The sequence below is a fragment of the Sturnira hondurensis genome, unplaced genomic scaffold (genome assembly GCF_014824575.4).
Source record: "Sturnira hondurensis isolate 20B ecotype Veracruz unplaced genomic scaffold, ASM1482457v3 Scaffold0008196, whole genome shotgun sequence".
Lineage (NCBI taxonomy): Eukaryota > Metazoa > Chordata > Mammalia > Chiroptera > Phyllostomidae > Sturnira > Sturnira hondurensis.
In genome coordinates, this window is record NW_028080827.1 from 11,346,668 (window position 1) to 11,374,505 (window position 27,838).

At 42.1% G+C, this 27,838-nt stretch overlaps 1 protein-coding gene across 3 annotated transcripts in view; it reads left to right on the forward strand.

Annotated features, from left to right (window-relative positions):
* The first annotated feature begins 3,884 nt into the window (after nt 1–3,884).
* CGNL1 (cingulin like 1) overlaps nt 3,885–27,838 on the forward strand; it is a 98,328-nt gene continuing 74,374 nt past the window's right edge. For 2 of the 3 annotated variants that reach the window (XM_037053975.1, XM_037053976.1), the window contains exons 1-7: nt 3,885–5,502; nt 6,281–6,375; nt 8,123–8,225; nt 11,876–11,977; nt 12,537–12,685; nt 13,817–13,952; nt 21,919–22,131. In XM_037053975.1, coding sequence (XP_036909870.1) covers nt 3,922–5,502; nt 6,281–6,375; nt 8,123–8,225; nt 11,876–11,977; nt 12,537–12,685; nt 13,817–13,952; nt 21,919–22,131 — 2,379 coding nt within the window. In that variant the 5' untranslated portion in view covers nt 3,885–3,921. The remainder of the gene's footprint in view (nt 5,503–6,280; nt 6,376–8,122; nt 8,226–11,875; nt 11,978–12,536; nt 12,686–13,816; nt 13,953–21,918; nt 22,132–27,838) is intronic. The other variant, XM_037053978.1, reaches the window with a different exon arrangement.

Below are 27,838 nucleotides of genomic sequence, written 5' to 3' on the forward strand. Positions count from 1 at the left end.
GTGCCCATGTGCTAAAAATTGCTTACTTTTATAAAACCCACACTTGGGTACATCATTGTGAAATTTCAAAACACCAGGGACAACGAGAATGTCCTGAAAACTTTTAGAGAAAAGTAATCAGGGCACGCACAGAGGAAAGGCTATCATAATAGCTCTGGAGGTCTTTACAACATTCCTGGAAGCTAAAAGATAATGCAGTAATATTTTTAAAGATCTGAGGGAAAATTATTTCTAACCTAGATTCTAAATCCAGTTAGGCTATCAATCAAAAGTAAGCATAGAGTAAAGACATTGTTTTTCAGCATACAAGGACTCAAAAATGTACTCCCTTGGAACTTTTCTTAAATGTCTGCTGGAAGTATGCTCCATCAGACTAGTAGGGTAAACTCAGAAAAAGGAAGGCGCAAAACTGGAAAACAATTCGGAAGACGAGGAGGAGAGCAAGCAGACTCTGATGTAGGGCAGATGGTGAAGGGTTGCAGGAGGGTCACCAGGGGACAAGATCACCAAATTATCTGCTGCTTTGATCATCTGGAAATTAACACTCGTAAGTAACAGTGGTGATGTGGCAGATAAAAGGATTTATGGATAGTTACATAGAAAACAACACAAGTAAAAATAGCAATCAATTATTAACTCTAGAAAAGTCAAAGTTTTATAAGAAACAATAGATGACCAGAGTCTACAATTTGGCTCTTTGGTGAACAATATGTAGTCATGATAATATAAAACAGTTGGCTTGATTTTATTATTGGGAAGCTGGCAGAATGAGAAATTCACATGTATGCCATGTTATTTACCGTATGTAAAACTGGTAAATGAAGAAACAAGAACATTACCTAGCAACATGGAGGTAAATACTAGGAGAAACAGCTATTATTTGAAATCGGTTTCCTCTGGGGAATGTGATTGGGATGAGGGAAGGGAAGGTGGAGAGTACAGGTTGACATTATATTTTGTTTTACTTTGATTAAAAATGTTAGTTTAGCTGATGAAAATGAAAATAGACAATGAAGTAACTGGAATCTGTGAAATAATGATGAATTTGCAGATGAGTGTACCTCTCTGAGTGGTTTCCGTCAGTAAAATAGGTGATGATGTCTAACACGTTCTACGTCTAAAAGGCTAATCACCAAGCAAAACTGACAGCATCCTGTCAGCAGCAGGAGACAGATGTCTCCTTGAGTCTCCAGGGAGACCCAAGACAAATCAGAAAGACAAAGTAAGGGTGTGCCGTAGCTGAATCAGGTAATTGGAAGGTTGTTTTAATGGCTGCATTTTGAATGTCATGCCTTAAAAAAGGGACTAGACCCAGCCCTCATTGGACATTGACAAAAATAACCCATGTGTTTGCCCACAAAGGAAACTTTAATACATTTAAAAAGGGAGAAGTAACAGACTTTTTTTTTCTGACTCTAATGCAAGTAGAAATGTACAACATATAGAAATAGGGACCCTCCAAACCAAAACAACACAATAACAAACACACTGGACATGGGAAACTTTCTCAACAGCGACTCTGTGTCAAAGAAGAAATCAAAACCACAAACCATCTAGAAAGTAGCAATAGAAACATTACTGTGGTGGAAAGCTGCCTTCCCAGTGTTTGTTCTCTTCTCTCCTTTTACTAACAGAACAGTGATTTTGTTGAGCATGTCACTGACCAGTTTTTTGTGTGAAAAAACCCTATTTCACAGCCCTCCTGTCAGTCAGTGGGACTAGGCAGTGGCCATATGATGAACTCCTCACCAATAAGATGCAAGGGATGGTCAGTGGGCAGGGCTTCCAGGAAAGCTCCTTAAAACGAAGGTTGGCTCAGCTGTATAATAAGTCTTTGGCCTATGTGATTCTGGATCAGCCATCTTATAACTGTAAGGTATCTGTCAGGTACTAAAGGTAGATGAGTGGAAAGATAAAAGAGGCATTCCTCAAAAACAGCCTGGGATCCATTCATTCCAGTCTGGACTTCCTACCTCGGGGCGGGGGGGAACACACTTCTCTCTCCCATGTTTTTTATCCTTACTCAAGGACATTTTTTCATTGCTTTTTTTGAGAGAGAAAAAAGAAGAGAGGGAGAGAGAGAAACATCAATGTGAGAGAGAAACATTGATTGGTTGCCTCCCATACATACCCCACTGGGAACTGAATTGCAGTCTAGGTATGTGCCCTGACTGGGGATTGAACCTGCAGTCTTTTGATTTATGGGATGACACTCCAATCACTTGAGCTATACTAACTAGGGCAAAAATCCTAACTCTTAAGTTGCTATTTGGGGTCCTTTGTTAATAGGAACCAACAAAATTCCTAACTGACACAGTCACATATTGAAATCTATGGGATACAATTAAAAATGAAAATAAACAAAGAAGCATGCAAGTTAAGAAATTGGAAACAAAAACAACAAAATAAAGAAGGCAGAAGGAAATAATAATGCTCAAACTAGAACTCAGTAAATTAGAAAATGAAAAAAAAGAAAGGATAAATATGACCTGGCTGGTGTGGCTCAATAGGTTGGGTGTTGTCCTGCAAAGCAAAGGGTTGCTGGTTCAATTCCCAGTCAAGGCACAGGCCTGGGTTGCGGGCCTGGTGCCAGGTTGGGGTGTGTGGGAGAGGCAACTAAGTGATGTTTTTCTTGCACTTTGATGTTTCTCACCCTTTCTTTCTCCCTACCTTTCCTTCTCTCTAAATAAATAAAATAAAATTTAAAAAGGAGAAAAGAAAGGATAAATCTAAGAGCTAGTTATTTAGGGGGGACAACAATTTAAAAAATATAGACATACATTTTACCTGTGAAATCAAGAAGTTGGTGAAGAAAACACAAACAAACTAGGTCATGAGAAATAGACACAGAGATGAAGTGATTTACACTTTGCAATACTTTGTGCAAATCAGTTTGAAAATGTGGATCAAATACATGGTTTTCCTGGAAAATATGCTACCAGATTGATTCCAGTATAGAAAGAAACTCAAAACGTCTGCTCACAATGAAAGAAATGAGACAACTGTGATCTGTGACTAGTTCTTACTGCTCTTACTGCTGTTTGAGCTTTCTGGTGTGATGAAAGCGAGTTTCTGGTGAGAGAACGGCCAAGCGTGGCACGGGCCGATGATCTGTGTGCGTCCCTGACGAGCCTGGCCACACACCAGGAGGGTGAAGGCTGTGATTCTTAGCATTAGGACCCATCACACAATAAAGAGCGCTGAGCCTTCGGTTTTACGTAACATATTTAAAATCAATATGTTATTTGATCTCTTTAGTAAGAAAGAGATTTTTCTAGTAAGAAAAAATGATTGAAAATTGTTTTTAATCATCATCACTCACTGTTGGTCTCACAAACAACTGATTCCTTAAAGTAAAAATGTTTTAAACAGTATATCCAAACAAATAGTGAGGAAGATTTCAAAGCAGTTTGATGCATAAAAAAGATTGAGAGGGCTGTTTTGACAGAAGAACTAATGGTATAGGAAGAAGGAAAAGTGGTGAGCACCGAAGCCCCATTGACTGCATGGAAAACTACTCTTTCTCAAATGCTGGTAACTGGAATTTCCCAATTGGTTAAACATAAATAGCATAAAGTGTGTGGAAAACAGTTAAGGATAAAAATGAAGCAAACAGAACAGCCCGTCAGCTAGAAACAGAATCATGAGGTTATGCCAAAGGCTTCAGATCATTATACCGGTCGTCTACCCTCGGGCCAGGGTTCAAGCCGGGGGTTGATAAACACTGAGGCCTCTCAGCCGAGCGTCCAGAAAGGCCTGCTTGGACAAGCATTTGGTTCTGAAGTTTTCTTGCCGCTTAAAGTGTTTTGTTTTCTTTGAACTTTGACGTTCCCCCACCTGATCTTCATTTAAACAGATGTGATTCTAACTTAGCGTCCTCTTTGTTACCCCATCTCTCCCTGGTGGCAGGAGCAGTGAAGCATGGAGCTGTATTTTGGTGAATATCAGCACGTGCAGCAGGAATATGGTGTCCATCTGAGACTTGCCAGTGATGAAACCAAAAAATCCAGGAGTTCCCAGCCCTCCAAGGCCGGCTCCTATGGTGTCAGTATTCGGGTACAGGGAATCGATGGTCACCCCTACATAGTCCTGAATAATACAGAGCGCTGTGTGCCAGGTACATCTTTTTCTGAAAATGGGCCCTCATTTCCATCTCCGATGATAGATAACCTGCCCGTGTATCCCAGCAATGGCGCTGGGCCAGAGGAGCACGATGTGGAAGAGCTGCAGCGTCCAGAAAACCCGCATGCTCAACCCAGCTCAGGAAGGGCCCTGAAACAACCCTCTCTCTTTGAGGGCAAGAACGGGGTTGTCGAGTGCAAAGAGGGGCCCGTGAGGCCATCCCACGTCCTGAACTTTCAGAGGCACCCAGAGCTTTTGCAGCCCTATGACCCTGAGAAGAATGAGTTGCACGTACAAAATCACCAACCACCTGAGAGTAATTGGCTAAAATCCTTCACAGAAGAAGGTATCAACAATAAGAAGAGTTGGGCTTGCTTTCCCAAATCTAGTAGTTCCCAGCCTACCAGCCCTCCTCTGGGAGACCTGGCCAAATCCAGCGTGACAGCCATTCGTTTATGCAGCTCAGTGGTCATAGATGACCCCGAGAAGCAGACCTCAGTGTGTGTGAATGTGCAGAGCTGCACCAAGGAGGGGCTGGCAGAGGAGGCCCTTTCCACCAGTGGGAGGCCCCTACCTGCCCATGGCCCCCACACCCACTCTGAAAACAAGAAAACCAGGCCAGATGTGCTTCCCTTCCGGCGACAAGATTCAGCCGGTGCCATCCTGGATGGAGCTCGGTCTCGGAGATCCTCCTCGTCGTCGACAACGCCCACTTCGGCCAACTCCTTGTACAGATTTTTGCTTGATGATCAAGAATGTGCCATCCATGCTGACAATGTGAATCGTCACGAAAACAGAAGGTATATCCCCTTCTTGCCCGGGACTGGGCGTGATATTGATACAGGATCAATTCCTGGAGTGGATCAGTTAATTGAAAAATTTGACCAAAAACCTGGGTTGCAGAGAAGGGGAAGGTCTGGGCGGCGAAACAGAATCCATCCAGATGACAGAAAGAGGTCCAGAAGCGTGGACAGTGCCTTTCCTTTCGGTCTCCAAGGGAACTCGGAGTACCTAACTGAATTTAGCAGGAACTTGGGCAAGTCCAGCGAACACCTCCTGCGCCCCTCACAGGTGTGGCAGCGGCCGCCGGCCCAGGATAACCGTGGGAAACAGAGCATGGGCCGCGCCTCTACCAAGCTTCAGGGAGCCCACCCCAGGCCTCCCCAGCAGAGCAAAGAGGGGAAAGTTCTAGAAAGCAAAGGTGGTCAGGAAAGTACGACCACACATGCATCCTCCCTCCCAGAACAGAATAAGAAGGAGGAGGAAATCAAAACAGCCACTGCCACGCTGATGTTGAAGAATCGGGGGCTAGCAACTTCACCTGACTCGGGTGCCAAGAAGATTTCTGTGAAGACATTTACTCCCGCCTCAAATACTCAGGTAATGCTCCTGCGAGGCCCCCAACCTCCCCTCCCCTCCCCCTCTTCTCAAGGCTGCAGGAAGCCATAGAAATGCATATCCTCCATCTGGAATGGGTGGTTGCACGTCTGATTTTTTACCAGAGTGTTTCCTACAGATATGTTCTGATGCCAATTGTGTGGTTTTCTGAGATAATTCAAGTACAACTAGATTTCCATGGGGGCCTGTCTATAAAGGAACTCATCAAACACTATAGAGAAGTTCGACTTTTCTGTTTGTATAGGTGTGAAATCAGAAAGTACGTGGAGTTTGTTTCTATGCAGAGGTTCAGGGCTTAGGTTTGTGTATTAATTTTCCTCATGACAAACTTGAGTGGCCGGATTAATTTCTGGCCTGAGAAATTAGGTTAATCCTAATTTAAGGTTAACTCTAAAGTAATGGAATTTATTTAAGTGGTATATTTAGTGTCTTGGTAGACACAATAAAAAATTAATGATAATGATAAAAATGATAATAAGGTTATAAATGTCAGGCACTGTTTGTTGTATATTATAGGATGGCACCAACCCTGTGAAGGTAGGTCCTAATAACCTCAATTTACAAGTGAGAAAATTGGGGTGAGGAAAAGCTAAGTAACTTGCCCAAGGATACCAAGCTACTTACTAAGTGGTGGAGCCAGTTGGAGGATCCTTACCTGAGGAATCATTTTTGAGAAGTAGGAATGGGTTTGGAAGCTTCCACTTCAGGGTTTTGCCTTATTTCCTGGAAACACCATCTAATAACAGACATTATGTTCCAGGCCACTCCGGATCTGTTAAAAGGCCAGCGAGAGCTCACTCAACAAACCAATGAGGAGACGGCCAAGCAGATTCTTTACAATTACCTCAAAGAAGGGTTAGTACATTTCCTTCAAGGAGCAAAATATTGCCATTTCTTGTGGGGCTCTTAGTTTCATTTCCCGAGACCTTGTGCTTTGCCCTCCCTTGGGGCCCTCTGTGAGCAGTTTGAGGGTTAAGATTCAATGGCTGGAGTTTTCACAGAAACATTTCAATCTTGGGTGGTGGGGAGGGAAGAGCAGGGGAGGGGAGTGTAAGGAAGGACATCATACTTTAAAAATTATAAATGAATATACTTTTTCCATGACTCTACTGAATTTGTCACTAAATCCAAATTCAACGATGGAAGAATGTCTGTTACTCAGTTGTGGCTTGATCTGCTGTCACCTTGCATTCTGCTGTGAGCACCATGGTACTCCGTCATCCCCTGTGACAGGTTACCAGTAAAAACACCTCCTTTCCTCCCCAGAGTTGACACTGGCCAGGAGCCCCTGCTTCCATTATTTTTAAAGCATGAGTGAGTCATTTAAAAGCAGCACTTTCCGAGTACTTATCTTGGAGGTTGAGTTTGCATAATCTGGTTTTCAGTCCTTACTTAGATAATAATTGTGCTGGAATTCTAGGTCAGGAATTTGAAGTTTCTGTTTCAGTTCTCTCATCAGATGTGATTAAAAAGGAAAAAAATGCTTTACAACCTGACATGACTGAAAGTCACACAGCAAATACTCATTGGTTATCAACACTTCACATTTTTGTATTGAGCCCTAGCATTATTTGTCAGTGATATAGAGCTGACAAAATAGTCAGGTTCAAAATATAATGTAAGGGCTCTTTTGAGAAAAAAAAAAAGAAACCAAAGAGACTCTTCTATTCTTCTAGCCAAGAACTAATTATTAGTATCTCTCTGTGAAGGGTTTTAGTTAAGGTTAAGGTAAGAAAACTTTTGATTTCTAAAATTCTCTAAATTCTATTTTTGGCTCATGACTTGAGAGACTGGGGACACAGACCTTAGCAGAGGCACTTATTTAAAGAAACTTATTTTAAAAAATTTCCCCCTAATTGTCAGGTGTATGTGATGGAAGGTGTGGTTGGAGTTAATGCGACTTCAGCCAATCATTCATTACCTGTCAGAGTCTAGACAAAGGCTGCTGTGTTGGCAATCGGCTTGGGGGATTTATGTTTTTAGACATAGGTTAAACAAGTTAAGATCACTGCAGATCATTCTTAAGTGTAAGGTTGAAAAATAAGAATGTATGCTTGTGTGAGACACACAGAGGAGAAATCCCTTGTTGGAATGAGTATAATTCATTTGAATCAAAAACAAGTTATTAAATTTCCACTGGATGGTTCCTCCAAGCTTATTCAGAATGTTGTTGTATCTCTTTCACGTGTTTGAAAGTGGAACTCCCGTCTCAAACTGAGCAGTAATATAGGACAGTTTATTCAATGAAAAAATACACCATCCATTCTGCTCTCCACTGGTTTTGTAGTTTTTTATAAAAAAAAAATCATGCCTCAGTGATTTGTCTTCTGTAAGGGCTTGTTTGTGGGTCACGGCACATAAATGATTAGATTTTATTTATTTATTTTTAGAGAGAGGGGAAGAGAAGGAGAAAGAGAGGGAGAGAAACGTTGACATACAAGAGAACCACCAGTCAGCTGCCTCTTGCACACCCCAGTGGGGGATGTGACCTATGATCCAGGCTTATGTCCTGACTGGGAATTGAACCAGCATCCTTTCAGTTTGTGGGATGACACCCAACCCACGGAGCCACACCAGTCAGGCTCTTTTTCCTCTTTTTCAGAAGCACCGACAATGATGATGCTACTAAAAGGAAAGTCAACCTGGTCTTTGAGAAAATCCAGACTTTAAAGTCTCGAGCAGCAAGCACACAAGGAAATAATCAAGTAAGTTGAAGTGTTGTATCTTGCAGAGGACATTTAATGTGGAATGTGGCAAACAAATTGCTGTGTCTTCAGTCTGTATAGTTGGTTATGTCACCAAACGGGAAGTTCCTTGAGTAGTGAGTGGCACCTGAGATGGAAGATAATGTTTTAAATGTTATACATTTGTACCCTGTTTTTTTTTTCAGAAAGGTTTTAAGATATTTTATTTTAAAAACATAATAGGATGAAACATTTAGAAAGGGAAAATAAGAATAGAAAGAATGAAGCAAAGTGATAAATTTGCCTAGTATTGTCATAGGCAAATTCAGAAACTAAGTGTGAATTGGCTTGGACCCAAGCTCTGGAACTTCAGAGAGTGCGAAGTAAGAGAATAAAATTAAGAGATTAGGAAATAGAGACAGGCGAAGCCAACCCACATTGGTGGAAGGGAAAGAAAGGAGTAAAATAGTGCCGATTTGAAAAACAACAGCTACCTGTTTAATTGATTGTACCGAATTCGAGTTGCGACTTGGAGATTTGTTGTTGTTGTTGTTAAAAAAGGACGAACATCTCATAGTCGATGAGCATCTACTGTATGTCAGACACACCTTGTGCCCTGAAAGGAAGACACATTTAAGGGAGATGACTAAACACTTGTTCCTCAGTTCTACACCACCGTGAACCGGGGGCCTTTTCTTGCTTGTACGTCTTTACTTTCTCCTCCTAAGAGAATACCGGGTAAGCATGAAAGCTACCCAGAGGCAGGTAATAGGAGGTTTGTCTATAGCTTCTTTTCAAGTTTGGGAGAATGTATAGAGGACACTTTTAGGCATCGACTGCCTTCTTTTCTCTACTGCTCAGTGTTCTCCTAGCACTCAACTGCCTGTGACTGCTGCTTTGGCATCAAACAGAACTCTTTTGACATCAAATCAAACTATATATATATAGTAATATATAATATATAATATATTATATATATATATGAATGAATGTGTATATTTATGTGTACGTATGTGTGTATATGTGTGTACATATACATATAAACATACATACATCCAGGGGTGGGCAAAAGTCAGCTTACAGTTGTTTGTATGGAAAATACAACAATTATACCCTGGGTGGTATGGCTCAGTGGATTGAGTGCCAGCCTGCAAACCAAAGGGTCACCAGTTTGATTCTCAGTCAGTGCACATGCCTGGGTTACAGGCTAGGTTCCCAGTTGGGGGTACGTGAGAGGCAACCACACACTGATGTTTCACTCCCTCTCTTTCTCCCTTCCTTCCCCTTTCTCTAAAAATAAATAAATGGAATCTTAAAACAAAAAGGAAAATACAATTATTAATAAATAATAATATAAGAATAAACTGTCCATACTCACAAGTGTAAATTTATCTTTGCCCATCATTGTGTATAATATTTATTGATACATATATTAACTATTGCCAGTGGGAATCTTTAGAATACACCCTTTGTGTAGTTCTGCACAGTTCTTAAAATTAGTTAAGGATTTTTTTTTTTTGCTAAAACTCTTAAATCCAAATTATCATTCTGATTCTTGCTTTTCTTACCTGCATATTCTTAGGGAGAACACATCCTCTTTTTTTGTTTGTTTGTTTTTTTACATTCTTTGATCTCAATGTTAAGATTGTGATTGTGGGTTACAGACCAGGGTATTCAGCCCAAACTGGGGAAGTCAGGATAGCCCTTCTGGAGTCAGTAACAGTAGAATTCTGTGGGAGAAGGGAACGCAGGGTTGTAAGTAGAGGGAATGGCACAAATAAAATGTAAAGGGGCATGTGCTAGCCATACGTAGGGGATGGAGGAAATTTTGTGTAGTGGGAGCAGGGAGTACATGGGGACAAAGCACCAGGTAGGAAGGACCTCAGAAATTGCATAAGAGGTTTCCATTTCAGGTTGAAGGTGAGGGACTACATTGATGGATGGGTTTTTTTTTTAAAGGTTTTATTTATTTATTTTTAGACAGAGAGGAGGGGAGGGAGAGAGGGAAAGAAACATCAATGTGCGGTTGCCTCTCATGCACCCCCTACTGGGGACCTAGCCAGCAACCCAGGCATGTGCCCTGGCTGGGAATTGAACTGGTGACCCTTTGGTTCTCAGATGGGTGCTCAGTCCACTGAGCTACATCAGCTGGGGCCCACTGATGGAGTTTAAACAGGAGTGGATAGTGTCACATTCACTAAAATTCATTCCTTTTGTGGGTTTTTGAGAGAGGTAAGGTGAGGGGAAGGGAGACCATTTAAGAAGCATGATCAAGGGAGAGGTGATGAGACAATGAACTAAGGCTCTTGGATTGCTGGTTCCGATCACGGGGTAGTGACTGCCCTATTGCCCATATTTTTCTACTCCCATTATCTCCCTTTTATTTTCTGAATCTGATTATTTGCTGGCAGGCTTTGGACCTTTGTCTTTTGGGTGCCAGTGAAGTGATTTCCTGTGAGAGAATGTGAGAATCCTCTCCCATACGGACTGAGACCATGTTGGAAAACAGTAAAGCAGCAAAGTTTTTGTTTGGGAAAGAGCAGTGCATAAGTTACTCATGGGATGGATTTAGATTTCTAAAATGGATGGTTCTTATTTTATCTGAGAGGATGGGAAGTCCTGTGTTTTTGTTGACTGTGTAGGGGGTGGGGGTTCTGGTTAACGTCACAGGAGGAGGTGAGGAAATACTGCATTCCAAGTTCATCACGTACAACTCACTCCTGGATTCAGGCACATGAGGGCTAAGTTACTGCCTTTTCTAGTTTTTATTCCTGCTTTTATTCCCCCTTCCCTATTTGTAGTTTTCTAACCACCTTACTGTAGGATTTTAGCCAAATCCTTTGAGAACATCATCCTGTTATTATATCCATGGAAGGGAAAAAGAGATTTATTAATATTCATATTCAGATTAGAGATATTTTCTAATAGACTCTCTTTGATCAGATCCCTTTTCATTATAACTCTCTTCATTATAGAAATGTGACAACTATTTTTTAATTTAATAAGGTTTGATTTATTTTTTATTTTTTACAGTTGTCTCCATTTTCCCTCCTTAGTCTCCCCTGCCCTCTGCCCTCCCACGTTCAATCCTTTTCCCTCATTGTCCTTGTCCCTGGGTCCTTTATACATATTCCTTGACTTGACCTTTCCCCTTCAGAAGAAAGCCAATTTAACCAGCATACACTTATTTACTACCTACATACAGGCATATGCAGAGAATGAGGGTTAAAAATCTTGTTGGTGGTTATGGAGCAATAATTCCCATACTAATGAAAATTCTGTAATAGATTTTTATACAAAGGGCCTTGGGAACACAGAGACATGGGCTTTGGGTATTACTTTATGCAGTACAGAAATTTCCACAAATATTTATTTTGGTCTTTTTACATTGTTTTAGTGGGATATAACTTACAGTAAATTCACAAATCTTAGCTGCATAGTTTATTGGGTTTTTTTTTAGGTGCGTGTCTGTGCAAACACAACCTAGGTTGGGATACAGTCCACTCCTACCACTCCCCAAGGTTTCCTCGTTCCCCTTCTCTGTAGGTCTCTGCATTGGAATTGAGTCTTAAGATTTTTGTGTTACTGCTCTGATTATATTTTTGGGAAAAGAGAATTAAAGTGAAATACCTTGAATATTTAAATTAGTGTATCTTTGCAATTGATTGTAGGCTTCTAATTCTTCATCTGAAGTGAAAGATCTGTTGGAACAGAAGAACAAGTTGACTACCGAAGTGGCTGACCTTCAGAGACAACTTCAACTAGAAGTCAAGGTATCTGATTTTTCCTTTCCCCACCCTGTCTTGATTGATGAAGAGTATTTTACATACCTTGGGGTGCCCAAGTGAATCGAAAGGCAATTTTTTTTCCTGAAAGAAACATTCCGCTCATCACTGAAGTAAATTTCTGTATATGGGCTCTCACTGTCCAAATAACTTTTTTTTTAAGTAACCAAAGCACATAAAGACTGTTTGCTTTGACAGAGTAAAAGAAAACACTTTTTGGTCAGACAGGCCAATAGAAAACTAAATGCATACAAAATATCAGAACTAATTAATTGAAATAACAGAGGTTTATTTTGAGGTTTATTATGAGGTTTAGCTGTGTTTGCGTTTCTCTTTTAGAAGTATTACAACACATTAAATATTTAATATTCTTTCTAGTTATAAACTCTATGCTTTAATTATGTAGTTCAATCAGTAATTAATAATGCAATTAATCATTAATAATGTAAGTGCAGAGACATGGAGTCCCTCAGTTTAGAAGTAGGCTTCTGTGGGATGACATTAATGTATACTGGAGGTACTTTAAAATCTCGCGTATTCATACTAGAATCAACAGAACCTCAAAGAAGAACGAGAAAGAATGAAAGCAAACTTACAAGAGCTCCAGAGCCAGCATGACAAGAAGGCGGAGGAGAACTCGGTGCTGCAGCAGCGCCTGGAGGAAAGTGAAGGGGAGCTCCGGAAAAACCTGGAGGAGTAAGTTCTGGGCCCAGAGCCTGTGTCCTTCTTCCGATGCAGGCAGAGCCTTTTAGTCCATTTAGTACTACCTGGTCTTCCAAATATTTGAAGTGGCTGCTGACTCTTCCTATTGTCCTTGGTAAGCAGAAGGGTTATCATTTTCAAATTCTTTGTACACCATAAAGGATGTCTTGTAAACTTTCAGAACTTAGTGTAGACCTCATAGCGCATAAGAGAGAAGTAAGGGACACTGAGTGGCGATGTCTGAAGAGTGGGATTTCAAGGATCCTGAGCCCAGCCTCCACAAAGCCTGTGTCTCGAGACCACCATAATCTCTCGGTTTGTGAATTTTATCCTGGGTGGTGTAGGTCCCTGCGACTTGTACTTATGCTTCTATTGAGTTTGCAGAGATGGAAAGTCAAGCCCAAGGTGGCCCTGTCATTGCTGCATTAAAATCTGTAAAAAAAAAAAAAAAAAAAAAAGGAAGATCTGAAACTGAGGTCTGAAAAGGTACTGTGCTATGAGGCCCTGTGGACGTGATGGGACATTTAGGTGAAGGTTCAAGCAGGAGTGAACTCTGGAGGGAAATAAAAAAAATAGCATGTTATATTTATAATAAAAGCATTTAATTGCCTTGGCTATTTTGTTGGGGTGGTTTTTGCTTTTAAAACATTCTTAGAAGTTAATGTTAGAAAAGAGGTTGGTAAGAAAAAAATCAGTAAATTTAGGGTATAGTAAAGGCTTTATAAAATAAAAAGGTAGAATTGGTTGTGAATTTGAGTTAGAGCAGAGGTTAGCAAACTGTTGTCAGATAGTGAATACTTTATGGTTTATGGGCCACATGATCTTTGTTCTAATTCTGCCATTGTATGGTGCAAATGACTGTAAGCAATACATAAATGAATGAGCATGGCTGTATTCCAATAAAACTTTATTTACAAAAGTAGTCAGTAGGCCAGACTGCCCCATAGACCATAATTTACTGACTCTTCTGATCTATAGTACTGGGGCAGGGTGGGGGGAAGCAGAGAATGAGGGGCTCCTTGGGGCTTTAGATGGCTCTGCTTCAGCCATCCGAAGGTCTGAAATCAGACTGAATGAAAATAAGCAGAGCCCAGGAGAGTGTCTGATGGACTTGTTTCCTGTCAGGCTGTTCCAGGTGAAGATGGAACGGGAACAGCACCAGACTGAGATCAGAGATCTCCAGGACCAGCTCTCAGAAATGCACGATGAACTGGACAGTGCTAAGCAATCTGAGGACAGAGAGAAGGGGGCTCTCATTGAGGTAAGAGAACTGTGGGGTCGGGTGACAAGATAGGCGCGCCCACATGAGAAGGATGAGGTGGTGGAGGTGCGGTGGGCACTGAGAGCTCTGAGCCATCCTCTGTTCTGTGCACCGGCTCCACCTGTGCCTGTGGTTAGATTCTGTAAGAGCATCGTCTATGATACTTTTTAAATGTTGTCTTAAGAAGACTTTCAACAATATAGAAAGGTAGAAAGAGCCCTTCATTAACTTCCATAGAGCCCCAACCCAGATACAACAGTTGCCAACGTTTTGCGATATTAACCCACTTATTCATCCGTCCATCCATTCTTCTGTTTTTTCACGCATCCATTTATTTCTCTTTGCTTAACTCTTTCAAAGCAAATTACAGATAATAACATGCCTTACTCCTAAATTCTTAAGCACACATCTTTGAAAAATCGGGGAATTTTCTTACAACTACAATACTGTTATCACATTTGAAAACCTAATAATTCCTGTATATGTATAAAATATAACAAGAATTCTAATACCTGGGCCCTTATTCAGAATTTTCCAGTTGTTCCCAAGTATGTTTTATGGTTATGTTCCTCCTACCTCCCAGCCAGGATCCAATCAAGAGTCCCACGTTGCCTTCACTCTTATCTGAGTTTTCATTTATCTTGGTATAGCCCTCTCCCCCATTCCCTTCTCTCTCCTCTTTTTCCCCCCAACCAATTGATCTTCTGAAGAGACTATTTGTCTGATTATTTCCTCATGGTGTTCATCCCTTGTGTTTTAGTAAATTTGTATTTAGATCTCTACACCAATAGATTTAGGTTAAACTTTGGGCAAAAATACTTTGTAAATGATGCTATTTATGGAAGATCATTACAAAGACATTAATGTCCATATAGCACATAATCACAGTTTAAGTTTTTATTTTTTTAATGTGCCACAAGACTGTAAGCTCCAGGAGAGCAGGGTTGCTTGTGATTGGCTCAGTATTTTATCCCCAGCAGCTATCCCAGTGCATGGGACATACAGCACTGAGTAATATTTGGTGGGTGGGTGGCTGGATGGATGCATTACGGGTAAGTGAATGAATGAATGAATGAATGAATGAATATATTTGCTGTGCACACAGGCTGCCCATCTGGCCTCTGCCTTTATTAGTATGTCCCTACTAAACAGTTAGCTCTTATCAATCTGTGAGTCAGTAGATAAGGCTGCCTCTTTCCTCTGCTTAGCATTTGTTAATTATTATGGGGTTTTACAAAGACAATGATTACTTTTTTCCCTGAATTAGGTTACCATCCGGTTGAGGTGTTAGATACACACATATAAAATGATTAGAGAGCAAGAGTAGGTTTTGAACAGCTACGCTTTTTTGCTGGAAGTGAGTTTAACTGAGGGTCACAAGAACACAGACGTTTATTTCTGTGCCCATTTTGATGTTTTGACATTTGCTGCAACATTATCATCACCTGTACTTTTGGTATGGTTTTGAAGTTTATTTTCTTAATAAACTTTGTTTTATAGAAATAGCCTGAAAAATTAATGATACACAATTTAAAACAAAGCAAAAAAAATCAAATGAGAGGCACCTTGTTGGTGTTGAACTTTGACTTTCTACTGCTTTTCTCCTGTGGGCTTGAGTCTTGTCTTTGTCCCTTTTGCGGGGTTAAGAGCTGCTGGCTCCTAACTCTCTAAAGTTCCTTGTTCAGTTTCTGCTGTAAATTGTTTTCTCACCCCCTTTCTTGTTCAGTTTTGAAGTAATTCCCCAGGAAGGATTTAGGTCGTGCCCTTTAGAACTTAGCCTCTCTCTTCCCCATAACTTGGCGGTGCACGCTGTGGCCACACTGCACAGGAGGTGGGAATTTGTTTCTTGGTTTTCTTTTGTTTTTCACGTGGCTATAGAGGGGAATCATTTCTCTTCTCCCCACAGGACCATCTCTCTGTCTCTGTTTAGACCATTTTTCCTGAGAAGGCTTTAGGCCTGTTTCTTACCACCTGGTATTTCCCTTTTTATCCAAGAATTTGTTAAAAACCTCCACATTCATGGTGTTATACTGCTTCTCATGGCTCTGCCTTCTTCTCAGTGCTCAGAATTACAGAGACAAGGTGTATTAGAATGCAGCTCTGAGACTGTATTTATCACTGAGATATTAAAACCACAAAATGAAATTTAAAAATGGGGAGTGGGTGGGTAGAAAAACATTTATTTTCCTAACATCTTAACAATTATTGTTTTTAAAGATTTTGTTTATTTAATTTTAGAGAAAGAGTAAGAGAGGAAGAGGAATGTCAGTGTGTGGTTGCCTCTTAGATGCCCCCCACTGGGGACCTGGCCAGCAACCCAGGCATGAGCCCTGACTGGGAATCAAACTGGCGAGCTTTGGTTTACAGGCCAGTACTCAGTCCATTGAATGACATCAGCCAGGGCACCAACTATTTTTATTTCTCCATTTTCTGTTTGCCTCCATACCCTTTGGGGTTTCATCTACCTGTCCATAATGTAGAGACAATTACAATGTTCCTACAGTGTTGATCTCTGCTTTTAAAAGTTAATGTTAGAAACATTTTTCCTTATTATACCTTACAGTCTTCATTTCATTTTTAAGAAGATAAACCATAATACATTGAATCATCCTCCTGTATTTAAGTTGTTTCTTTTTTTCTTAAATTACAAAAAAGTATGGTGAGCATTTTTTACATGTATCCTTGTCCTTCTTTAGAAAAATATCCTACGGATAATTTCCCAGAAATTCTGTCACTGAACAGTTTATAGCTTAATCAAAATGTAGCTTCACACACAAATTTAAATAGAAACCGAGGCTTTGACATATGTTATGATTCCTTGTGTGGACACTTCATTGATTTTAAAAGGGAAAGATGTTATCTTAGCTACTGGGAAGTCCCTTAAGTTGCTGAATTTTCCCAATAACTGAAACCTGTAATTATTATTTGCTCTTTTCTCCGATACCCTCAATCCTTTCAAATTCTTTATTTTAGCACATTTGACCTTGCCCTCTTTTTGTATCTATCTTTTTGTTCTCCTAGCCAGCTAATTCAGTAACATATTGTGTTACATCTTCTCCCACTTCATGCCAAGCAGTAAAGCAAATGAATAAATAGATATCACTATCTAAATTATTTTTAACATTCCATCACTTTAAGAAAAGGGAATATTTCTGAAATGAGCTACATGCTTCTTTGCCACTTTAAACACATTATACTGTGCATATATCAATGAATGCAATTTAATTAACTAAATAGTTTCTTGACATATTTGTGGTGGAAACTGGGGTGAGGATATGGGCTTCAGCTGTGGTGAGGTGTTTTCAGGCAGAGGCCAATATGAGAGAACAGGAAAGGAAAAGAGAGCACGTCTTTTCTTAAAAATGTTCCTGTTGCTGCTGGCTTTCTGGTGGTCTCTTTCCTGTAACAGGAACTATGTATGCCATCCACGCTGCCCTCCGGCAAGATGAGCTAAGGCACAATTAGCTTCTCTATGCCAAAGTGGGGTTCTCTCCCTCTGGAAAGTCATCCTTGCTGTTTAAATCAGTTTCCTTTGACTTGTCAGTGGCAATTAAAACATGATCTGTGGGTTCTCTATCACTCATAAAATAGACTCCATCTCCTCGTCTCTTTCGATTTATTCTTCATATCTTAATAAGAAGTGGCTGGGGAATCTGATAACAGATTACAGGTGTGGCCAAGTTTTCTGTGGTATTTGACTTAGAAGACTCTTAAACACAATGAACATTAAACACTTTGGGTTTTCGAACATTTGAAAATGGCTGAGGGCCCTATGTTTTGTGAGATGCCCAGCGCACAAGATTTTTCATAAAATCTCTTCTAATACTGCTTCGCATTTTGTTGAATAACATTGGGTCCCTACATGGAACTAGTAACCAGAGAGGATACAATAGTTTAAAAAAAAGGAAGAAAGGAAATAAGGAAGAAAGAAAGAGCAGAAAATAATCCTGTTTTCTCTGCATAAGCCGTGCAATCAATTGGTCAACCATAAGATGACTATTTTTTATCCTTAAACAACTGATGGCTCTAAATTTTTGTTTTTAACTCAATTTACAAAAATGATTATAGAACAAATTTTCAGCTACTTCTTTGTCCAAAAATCTGTTTTCCTCTGTCCTGGGAAATGGAGAAACATGAAACATCTGTCCTGACTGCCACAACCTTGGAGCTTTCTCATTACTGGCCGTCGCCTTTGCTGGGAGCTTGCAGGGCCGGCAGCTGGCCCCGCTCCGTAGCCTCCCGGTGTTTTACCTCTGACTTGGCCAACCCGCAAGTCCTTCAAGTATCAGCAAAATGGGATGGTTATGAAACTGTATTGATCTGGGGATAGATTGTCCTCAGAAATGATATTACTGAACATTTTATAGGATTTTTAATTAAAAAAAAGTCAAAAAATCACATTTCTCACCAGCCATGTTACACTTTTTGAGCCATCCTTCTGGGAAAAAATTACATAATTCTCTGTCAGCTACAGTTCTGATATAAAACCCTTTACTTATCCTTTACTTGAGCATGGACCAGAGAGAGGGACCCTTTAGAACCTCTGGGAAGCATTTATGCAGAAGGGGGTTTAGATCAGTATTTTTCTCCTTCAACATGGAACACCTGTGAGTAGGTGGCATGTGGAATAAAGTGTTCTGTGGGCGAGCAGGCTACTGCTTTGGACATCCGGCATGCACCTCCCACTGTGTGTGTTGTCAGGACAGCCCCTGGCTGCTGCTGGGCCCAGAGAGAACATCCTTTGTCTCTCAACTTTCCTTCCTTCTTGTCTTTTTAGACAAGATCATGTCTAAAAGAAACAAGATCCTGTTTCTTTGCTTTAGTTTGGAAATGTGTAGCACAAGTCTTATTATGTGGTACTTATTATGTAGTAAGTACCACACAGAGTCAACTTTTATAGCCTCCTGTACCCACACCCACACATCCATGCACACCGGGTCTTCCTGGCTGCTTTCGTGGGTGTGGCTGGCCTAGGTTTTGACAGCGCCGATTCTGAATCGCCAGTGTTTTCCCTTGTTTTCTTTGACTGGAGTCTGCAGAGAGGCACACTCATTTCTGATGTTGTCTTATATTTTGAAGTTTATATATTACCTCTCCCACCTTTGGCTTGGTGTGATTGTCAATAAAGGCACTGAAGTGAGGGAGTGACATTTTTGAAATCCTTTGTGCTTTTTGGTCTCTACCCTGGAAAATTTCAAGTGCCACTAAGTGATATGGTGAGGTGTAATCTGATTGGATTTGTGCAACACCGTCCACTTAAGCAACAGCCCCAGCCACAGATAGCAGTGTGCCGGTGTAGAGTGGTCTATAAAACCGAGGTTCTTAACGAGCATTGGCGGCAGTACACAAAAGGCAGCCCCAAACACAGATATATCCTGGAAAAGATAAGTGTGGGAAGAGGAACTGCCTTGTCGTCTAAACAATTGAGAAACGTGTGAGAATCAGAGCAGGAAACAGGGGTTAGAGTCTCAAGGGCTGTGGTGCAGAGGCTGGCGGGAGGCTCCAGGAAGACCTGACAGAGGAGCCAATAGCAACAGTGACAGGGGAGTCTCTGCTGCCCAGTAAGGAGGGCTGTGCCGTGGTGGCAGCAGGACTTGCCCTTTGATAAATGGCAGGACGTGTATATTTTCATAAGATTGCTTACATTCTGTGTTAGGTGCTTTGGAAGAGCCAGAACTGCCTTAGCTTCTGAGATGAATCTCTTGCCGTTTCATCTGAGCGTATCAATGCCTATAGCTAGAGTCCTGAAGGACTAGTCCCGTCTATGCGATGCAGCCCTACCCTGGGACTGCAGAGGTTCCCCTGGTTCAGGGGATGTGCGTGTTCCAAAGAAAAGGAAAGAGATTCTATTGGCAGTTGTACTTAACTCAGTGAGACTATTTTTATCCCCTCATCAATGACCCTTGAATGGGAAGTAGCTTTACTCTGAGGCCTCAGGTCCCCAAGTAGCAACCATTGCTCCAATTCCCCAGGAATCTCTATACTCCTGATGTACTGTGCATGCTAAATTATTTATATCCAGAACAGCCACATTCCCAATATCATTGATCCATGCCTCAAAATATATACTAAATCAGATTTATGTCCTTCATTCAAGGAACTGATAGTCTAGCAGGGGAGATAGGAAAATAAATGTATGGACTGTGAAGTTAGAGTGTCAGGTGCTGTGATAAGTACAGCTAAAGTGAGATGGGTTTTCGGGGAGGGGATTCAGGGAAGACTTCGTTGAGGAGGTCATAGGAGTCTTCAGAGACTGAAAGGCAGAGAGAGGAAGAAGGGCACTTCAGAGGAAGCCATGTGGCTAATGCCATAGAGGCCACAGGTGAGAGACTGGATACCGGGAGCGGTTGGGTGGCGATGGCACACCACCTGGGCAGGAGGTGATGAGGGCCTGAACCAGGGAAGCGAGGGAAACAATCAAAGAAGTTGTAGAACTAACTCTTTTGTTGTGAGGGTCAAGGGTGAGATTGGTCAGATTGCTGCTAGGCTTCTGAGCAGGTGGTGACTTCACAAGAATAATGAACAAAGGAAGTGAAAGGGAAGGAACATGAGGAAAAACATAGACCTATTGAATCTGAAGTGCCCATGGGACATCAAGATGGATGTGCCTAGCAGGTCATTGGAAGTGCAGGTCTGAATTCAGGTTAAGAATTGAAGGCAAAAGTTTGGGAGTTATTTACATAGAATTAACCATTGGAGAAAAACAGATGAGCTTGCCAAAAAAGAATAGGCCTGCAAAGGTGCATTCTTGGGGATCATCTTAGATTTTTGAAAAGGGAGAGAAAAGCCAGAAAAGATTGTCACAGGAAAAAAAAATGGCTCCGGGGAAGAAAACAGGAGAGTGTATTTTCTTTGCATTGCAAGGCAAAAGAAAGTGTAAGGAGACAGGTAGGAGGATCAAAGAGGGGTCAAGAAGAGCGAGGACTGAGAAGGGGCCATTGAATATGGTGGTTGAGAGGTCACTGTGACCTTGGAGGGGGCCACTCTTAGTAGCCTAGGAATAAAAGCCATATAGCAAGAGATGAATAATAGAGAGTGAATGATAGTAGGTGGTCAAGAAGTTGAGGCAGTGAACAGAAATTTTACTTTCAAAACGTTTGGTGGGAAAGTTTTAGTTTTTTTTTTTTCCCTGACTTAGAGGATTCTTGTGCCCTGAAGGAAAAGACAAAGATGGCCAGAAACAGAAAGGAAGATAATGGATAGAGTAGGGACTTGGAGCAGGCTGGCCGGGGACAGCTCACTGTGAAGTGGCTTTGTGCTGGGGAGAAGGCCTGAAGAATGGTGAACTAGGGCGAGAGGGAGCTGAGGCAGCCATGCCCAAGTCCCGGTCAAGGGGGGAGGGAAGGGGGTCTGCCAGAGAGGGCAGGTTCTGAGCTCGAGGAGAGCTGAGCAGGTCTGGGGTGAAGATGGCAACCCAGAGGAATGTCTGCTGAGCTGCTGGCAGAACACACGTGGGTTTAGGTAATGCGATTGGTGGTGGAACTTGTTGCCCAGCTTTGAGCGGCTGAGGAGAAAATGGGAGTGTTTTGCCCTGCTCAGATGAGGGGAGAGGGGGAGCCAGCGCCAGGACTGGGAGCATGGAGTAGGGTTCCAGCAGGATGTGAAGCAAGCAAGGTCAGCAAGTCAGCATGACCCCGAGAAGCAACAACGCCTGTGACCCCATTAGCAAGGGCCACAGACCATGGCCCAGAAAGGAATTGGGTTGGAAACGACACACATATCTCCTCAAAGCAATGAACTTTAAATCAATTTCCCCTTTCTCCCCCAAATCTCAAGAAAGCTGAGCTAGTTAACTCAAGGGGAGTGATGGCCTCTGGGGAGTGAAAGGGGAGAGGAAGGGATGGTCCCCTCCGTGTGAGGAAGGAGACAGTGCAGGGGGACAGGTGAGGGGGCGCCCGCTCCCCTGAGTGGCCGCCCAGCAGAGATGGTTCATCTTCACCTCCCTGCTCATGCCTCCTCTCTTCAGGAACTCTTACAGGCAAAGCAGGACCTTCGAGATCTGCTTATCGCCAAAGAGGAGCAGGAAGACCTCTTGAGGAAGCGGGAGCGGGAGCTCACCGCCCTGAAGGGAGCCCTGAAAGAAGAGGTTTCCAGTCACGACCAGGAGATGGAGAAGCTGAAGGAGCAGTATGACGCCGAGCTGCAGGCCCTGAGGGAGAGCGTGGAAGAGGCGACCAAGGTGAGTCCCCCCACCCTGGCCGGCCAGCCCACAGCGAGTGTGGGGAGGGGCAAGCACGTGGGACTCGGGACCCGCTAACAGGGCCAGCCGTGTCAGCTGTCCTCTGTTTCATCATGGAAACAGAATGTGTTTACAGAACATCCACTGTGCTGCTGTTGACTGTGTAAAGTCTAGAAACTTAGACATTATTTAGGACATTATTTAAATGCCGTTGCACCAGGTGAGATCTAGAGGCCCTCGCATGAACCCTAGAAGCTCTGTAGCCCCTGGCGGAGCAGAGACCGGTACCCCTCCAGATGTGCCCGAAGGTCAGCACCTGAGACTTCGTGTGGTTTTGCTGATGGCACAGGACTGCAGGCGGGACCCAGATTTCTGGAATCCTTTACCCCGGCCCTAGCCTGCTCCTTCTGACTTGCGAAACCTTCTGTGAGATGTTTCAGGTTCTTTTCTCAACAAAGTTACAGGAGGGTTACTTGGCTGAATTGCCCAAACCCTGCAAGGTGATTTTTCTCTTCATTGAATTCTTGGCCCCTGCCCATAGATTTTTAAAATTATGTTGAAGTCTTTTGGTGTGGGCCTCATGTGGGCTGTTGAAGAAGAGAAAAGGCCATGTTTTGAGGGGAGAATGCTTTGAAATATCACGCCATCTTTAGGGAAAAAGAGGAGTTGCAGAGCACGATGCAGAGTGAGTGCATGTGATGTGTAGGTCAGAGATGACGAAGAAAGAACTCTCGAGATGGTTGGTTTGTTCCGTGGGGATTACAGTGGCGGCTCAGAGCTCCGGGTCCTCCCTTCACTAAGCTCCATAGCGATGCACTGATTTCAGTCGTGGCCCGGTCATTACAAATGACAAGAAGTGAATGGTGGGTTTGTTATAACAATAAAAAGTCTGGGAAATAGTCTGTTCGGGGCTCTTATAACTGAGGCAGTTAAAAAGAAAAGGCTGCATATTGATTTGTCTAGCTTCGATTCTTTTGAGATAGGGTTTCATTTGAGGGAGAAAAGCACAACAGATGGAATTTTTGGCACTTTCAGGGAGTGTCTGGCTTTTCCACCTCCCTTTGCCTGTGTGCGATAGCCTGGTGCCCTTGCTGGTGGCCTTCTGTGCTGTCGCCTCCTGGGGGACGTGCCAATATGCGACTGAGTAAAATGATGCTCCTTGGAGCCCATCGTGCCTGTATCATCTCCAGACATTGCATCAAAGCTTGAGTTAACGTGGTGTCTTCGCCGAAGGGGAGGTGGCTGAGCACGATGTTCAGGCGCGGTTGCAGCAATTTCACCGTAAGGAAGATTAAACTGGCACCACTCAGGGGTCGCTCCCAGATATTGTACGTGGGAAAGGGAAACGTGGTAGGTGAAAGAGGATATCTTTCTTGTATGCAGTCGAGATAATCTGTAGAGACTTAGGCTATTGTGTTGTGGCCTTTTTGAAGGTCGGAGTCCTGTGTTAGTTCACGGCATTTGCGTTATGTCAGTTAAAGACGGGTAGCTGTGTTGACTCACATCGGTCTGTGAAAGAAACAACAGGTGAGCTGGCCAAGGTGTATGTACATCACTGGCAGAGAACGTAGTGTTTCTGAGCACAAGGAAGCGAACGCAAAGGGGTTCACCTTGGCATCCGTGCCTGTCAGCTAGGCTCTTTGCCCCAGGTCATATTCTGCACTGCTGCCAGTGTCTTTCCCTGAAAGAACGAATCGGGTCATGTCAGCTTCTGCTTTAGTAACTGCCTTGGCTCCCCCTTGCCCCAGACTGAAGTTCAAAACTGTGAGCGTGGCAGGCAACAGAAGTCCCTTCTCTTTCTAACCTTGTCTCTAGAAAACTCCATTTTCTTTTAGTTCTCTCACATCTTCACCTGTATGGAATGATTTCCTTCCACTTTTCTGCCTGAGTAACTTTTACTCATCCTCCAAGATCCTTCCTAACATCCTCTTCTCTGAAGGTATCCCAGATGCCTCCACTCCTTATAGTGGAATCAGTCGTGCTTTCCTTGTGGTTTCTGTTGCACTCTAGTTATTCATCTACCAGGAATGATTAGTTTGAATCATGCCATGTTGTAATTTATCATTTTGTCTGCTGACTCCATGAGACTCTGAGCTTCTTAAGCACAAAGGCCATTTTTATCACTTTTTTTTCCCTTAGGCTGAGATTGGCAGACTCAAGTACCTCAGGGCTCAGACAGGGAGAAAAATGGGTAAAGCTCTGGGAGTGTTGCTGGGGTGACAGTAGGGCATGGTGGGGACTGTGGCACGCTAGAAAGTGTGTCCTTTGCTGTAGGGTCAGTTGCTCAGTAGCAACTCTAGCTACAGCTCAGAGTTGCCCATTTTGGGCCCATGTTGTTTGATCTCTGAATTTTTAAAGAGAAGCCACATAGCTGGATGTTGATGTGAAATCTAACTTTTAAGCAGTGTTTCAAATTAAAAAAAGAAAAAAACGAATCACATTAAAAAAAAAGAACAAACTGAACACAACCCATTTATAAGTTGACACGTGTGATCTTTGTTGCTTTAGCTTAACACAGTACCCAGCATACGGTCACGTCTGAGCAGAGTCTGGTGAGTGAGAGCAAGTGGAGGACAAGTTCCCCTCTTACCCGGGTTCTCAGGCTGGTTGTGTGGTTACCACTGGATTTTCTCTGATGATGATATGAGAGGTCTTTTAGGAAATCTGCCATTACTCTGTGAATTTCTGTGCCTTGCTTTTGAGTTTCCCTGTAGCTTTTTTTAAAAAAGAAGATTATGAATATGTTTTTATACCTTACCTTTCACTTTTGAAGGTAGTTGCTGAACATATGTGCCAGAGCATATGTAATGGAAAAATTATATTAATTTAGTGAACAGATGTTTCCTTTTTGCTACATTATTTATATATGGGTAGTATATAATAGAACTTTTTAAAAGTATATTTTAAAAAATATAATATTTTAAATATTATTTTAAAATAATACCAATATAAGTACATTGATTATGCTATTATAGGTATCCCATTTTCCCTCTTTGCCCCCTTCTGCCTGGTACCCCCGTTCCCTCCAGCAATTCTCTCCTCTCTTAGTTCGTGCCCATAGGTCAGGTCACACATATGAGTTCTTTGGCTTCTCCACTTCCCATACCATTCCCAACACCCCCTTTCTATTCTGTACCCACCAGCAATGCTTCTTATTCCCTGTACCTTTTCCTCCATTCTCTCCTCTCCCCCTCCCTGCTGATAACCCTCCATGTGATCTTCATCTCTATGACTCTGTTCCTGTTCTAGTTGTTTGCCCAGTTTGTTTTTGTTTTTTAGATTCTATTCTTGACAGTTGTGAGTTTGTTGTCATTTTATTGTTTATAGCTTTGATCTTTTTCTTTCTCTTAGATAAGTCCCTTTAACATTTCATGTAATAAGGGCTTGGTGATGATGAACTCTTTTAACTTGACCTTTTCTGGGAAGCACTTTATCTGCCCTTCCAAGCTAAATGATAGGTTTGCTGGATAGAGTCATCTTGGGTGTAGGTCCTTGCTTTTCATCTCTTTGTATACTTCTTGCCAGTCCCTTCTTGCTTGCGATGTTTATTTTGAGAAACCGGCTGATAGTTTTATGAGCACTCCTTTTTTGGTTACTCTCTTCTTTTGTTGCTTTTAAGATTCTCTTTATCTTTAACCTTTGACATTTTAATTATGGTGTGTCTTTTGATGTGGCCCTCTTTGGGTCCAACTTGTTTGGGGCTCTCTGAGCTTCCTGGACTTGTATGTCTATTTCATTCACCATATTGGGGAATTTTTCTTTTATTTAATGATAATAGTAATAATTTTTCAATTTCTGGTTCTTCCTCTTCTCCTTCTGGCACCCCTATGATTTGGATGTTGATATGTTTAAAGTTGTCTCAGAGGTTCTTAAGCCTCTCTTCATTTTTTGAGTTCTTGTTTCATCTTTCTGTTAGAGTTGACTGTTTATTTCTTCCTTTTGCTCCAAATTGTTGATTTGAATCTTGGCATTCTTCACTTTACTGTTGGTTCCCTGTATAGTTTACTTTAGTTCACTTTGTATAGCCTTCACTTTTTCCTTTATTTTTTGTCTGTACTGAGTCATTTCTGTGAGCATCCTGATCACCAGTGTTTTGAACTCTGCATCTGATAGGTTGGCTATCTCTGTGTCACTTAGTTCTTTTTCTGGAGTTTTGTTCTGTTCTTTAATTTGGGCATATTTCTTTGTCTCCTCAATTTGTCAGCTTCCCTGTGCTTCTGTGTATCAGGTAGAGCTGCTTTGGCCCCCCTTGTTGTTGCACCTACTAGTTGTAAGGGGTGGGCTCAGGTATTTTCCAGGGCTGTGCAACCCACTTAAGCTGCTTTGTGCTGCTGTCTCTTGGGGGAGGGTTCAGAGAGGGAACAGTGTCGCTTGCTGGGCTCTCGCCCCAGTTCCAATCACTTCCCCCACTTCCTGTAAGCATCTGACACCCTTGTAGCTACTTCCCTGGTGCTGATTCCCAGAGTGGGTGTGTTTGTGTATGTTCTAGGACCCTGTGGGCTCTTTAAATGGATGCTCCCGATAGACTGTTGGCTTCTTCCACTGTGCCAGCCCCGACTCATTTTTACAGCCAGAGGTTATGAGGCTTTGTTCTCCCAGCTGCTTAGTCTGTCATGACGTGGAAATCGCTTGCTTCTCAGTTGTCCCTCCTGGTTTTTATCAGCTGCGTGTGAATGTGGAACTGCTTGTTCTGCCTCTGTAGTTGCCTCTTGGCACCGCCAGGGCACACCACGTCCTCTCTACTCCTCCTACCCATCTAAATGGACATTTCTTCTTTAAATTCTTCACTGTTGGACATCCATAATGTTTGATTTTCTGACAGTTCTAGTTTTTTTGTTTTTATATTGGTTGTTATCTTTCTTATGGTTGTGTGAGGAGGTAAAGTGAGTCTACCTATGATTCCATCTTGGCTGGAAGTCTGTATAATAGAATTTTATGATTACTATTTTAACTACTTGGAAAAGAGTTAATTAAATATATTTTTTAACTTTATTTTTTAAATAAATAAAATGTTTTTTTATTATTTATTTATTTTTTCTTATTTATTTATTTTTAGAAAGAGGGGAAGGGAGTGAGAAAGAGAGAGGGAGAGAAACATCAATTTGTGGTTGACTCTTGAGCACCCCCAGGACCTGGCCTGTAACTCAGGCATGTGCCCTGACTGGGAATCGAACTGGTGACCCTTTGGTTCATAGGCCCAGCACTCAATCCTCTGAGCAACACGAGCCAGGACTATTTTTTTTATTGTATTTTTTCTCATTGCCATTTAGCCCTCTTATGTCCCCCCCTCCTTCTCTCTCTCCTTCCCTGTAAAGAGTATTTCTTAAATCTGCACTAGCCTTTACCCTTTTATATCCCTGGGGGAAGGACCCACCCACTCACCAGTGTTACTAAAAGCTGACATTGCATTACAAAGTTTATTTCCTTGGTAAGTCTTAGGAGGCAGTCCAACCTTCTGTCATCAGTTTTTCTAATTTTTGCCACTGCCCCAGGGCCAAAAAACCTTAAAGTGCTGTTTTATTGTCGTCCAATAACAAAAACATTTCAGCCTGGCCTGAGTGTGAGCACTAAACATTCTAAATGGCTAGAACATTTGGTGAAAACCATTCCGTCTATTAAGGACATTTTACAGGTGTGCCAAGCAGATACCCTGTAAAAGTGGTCTTTGTAGGCCCAAGTAGCCTCACCTCTTTTAGAACAGATTGAT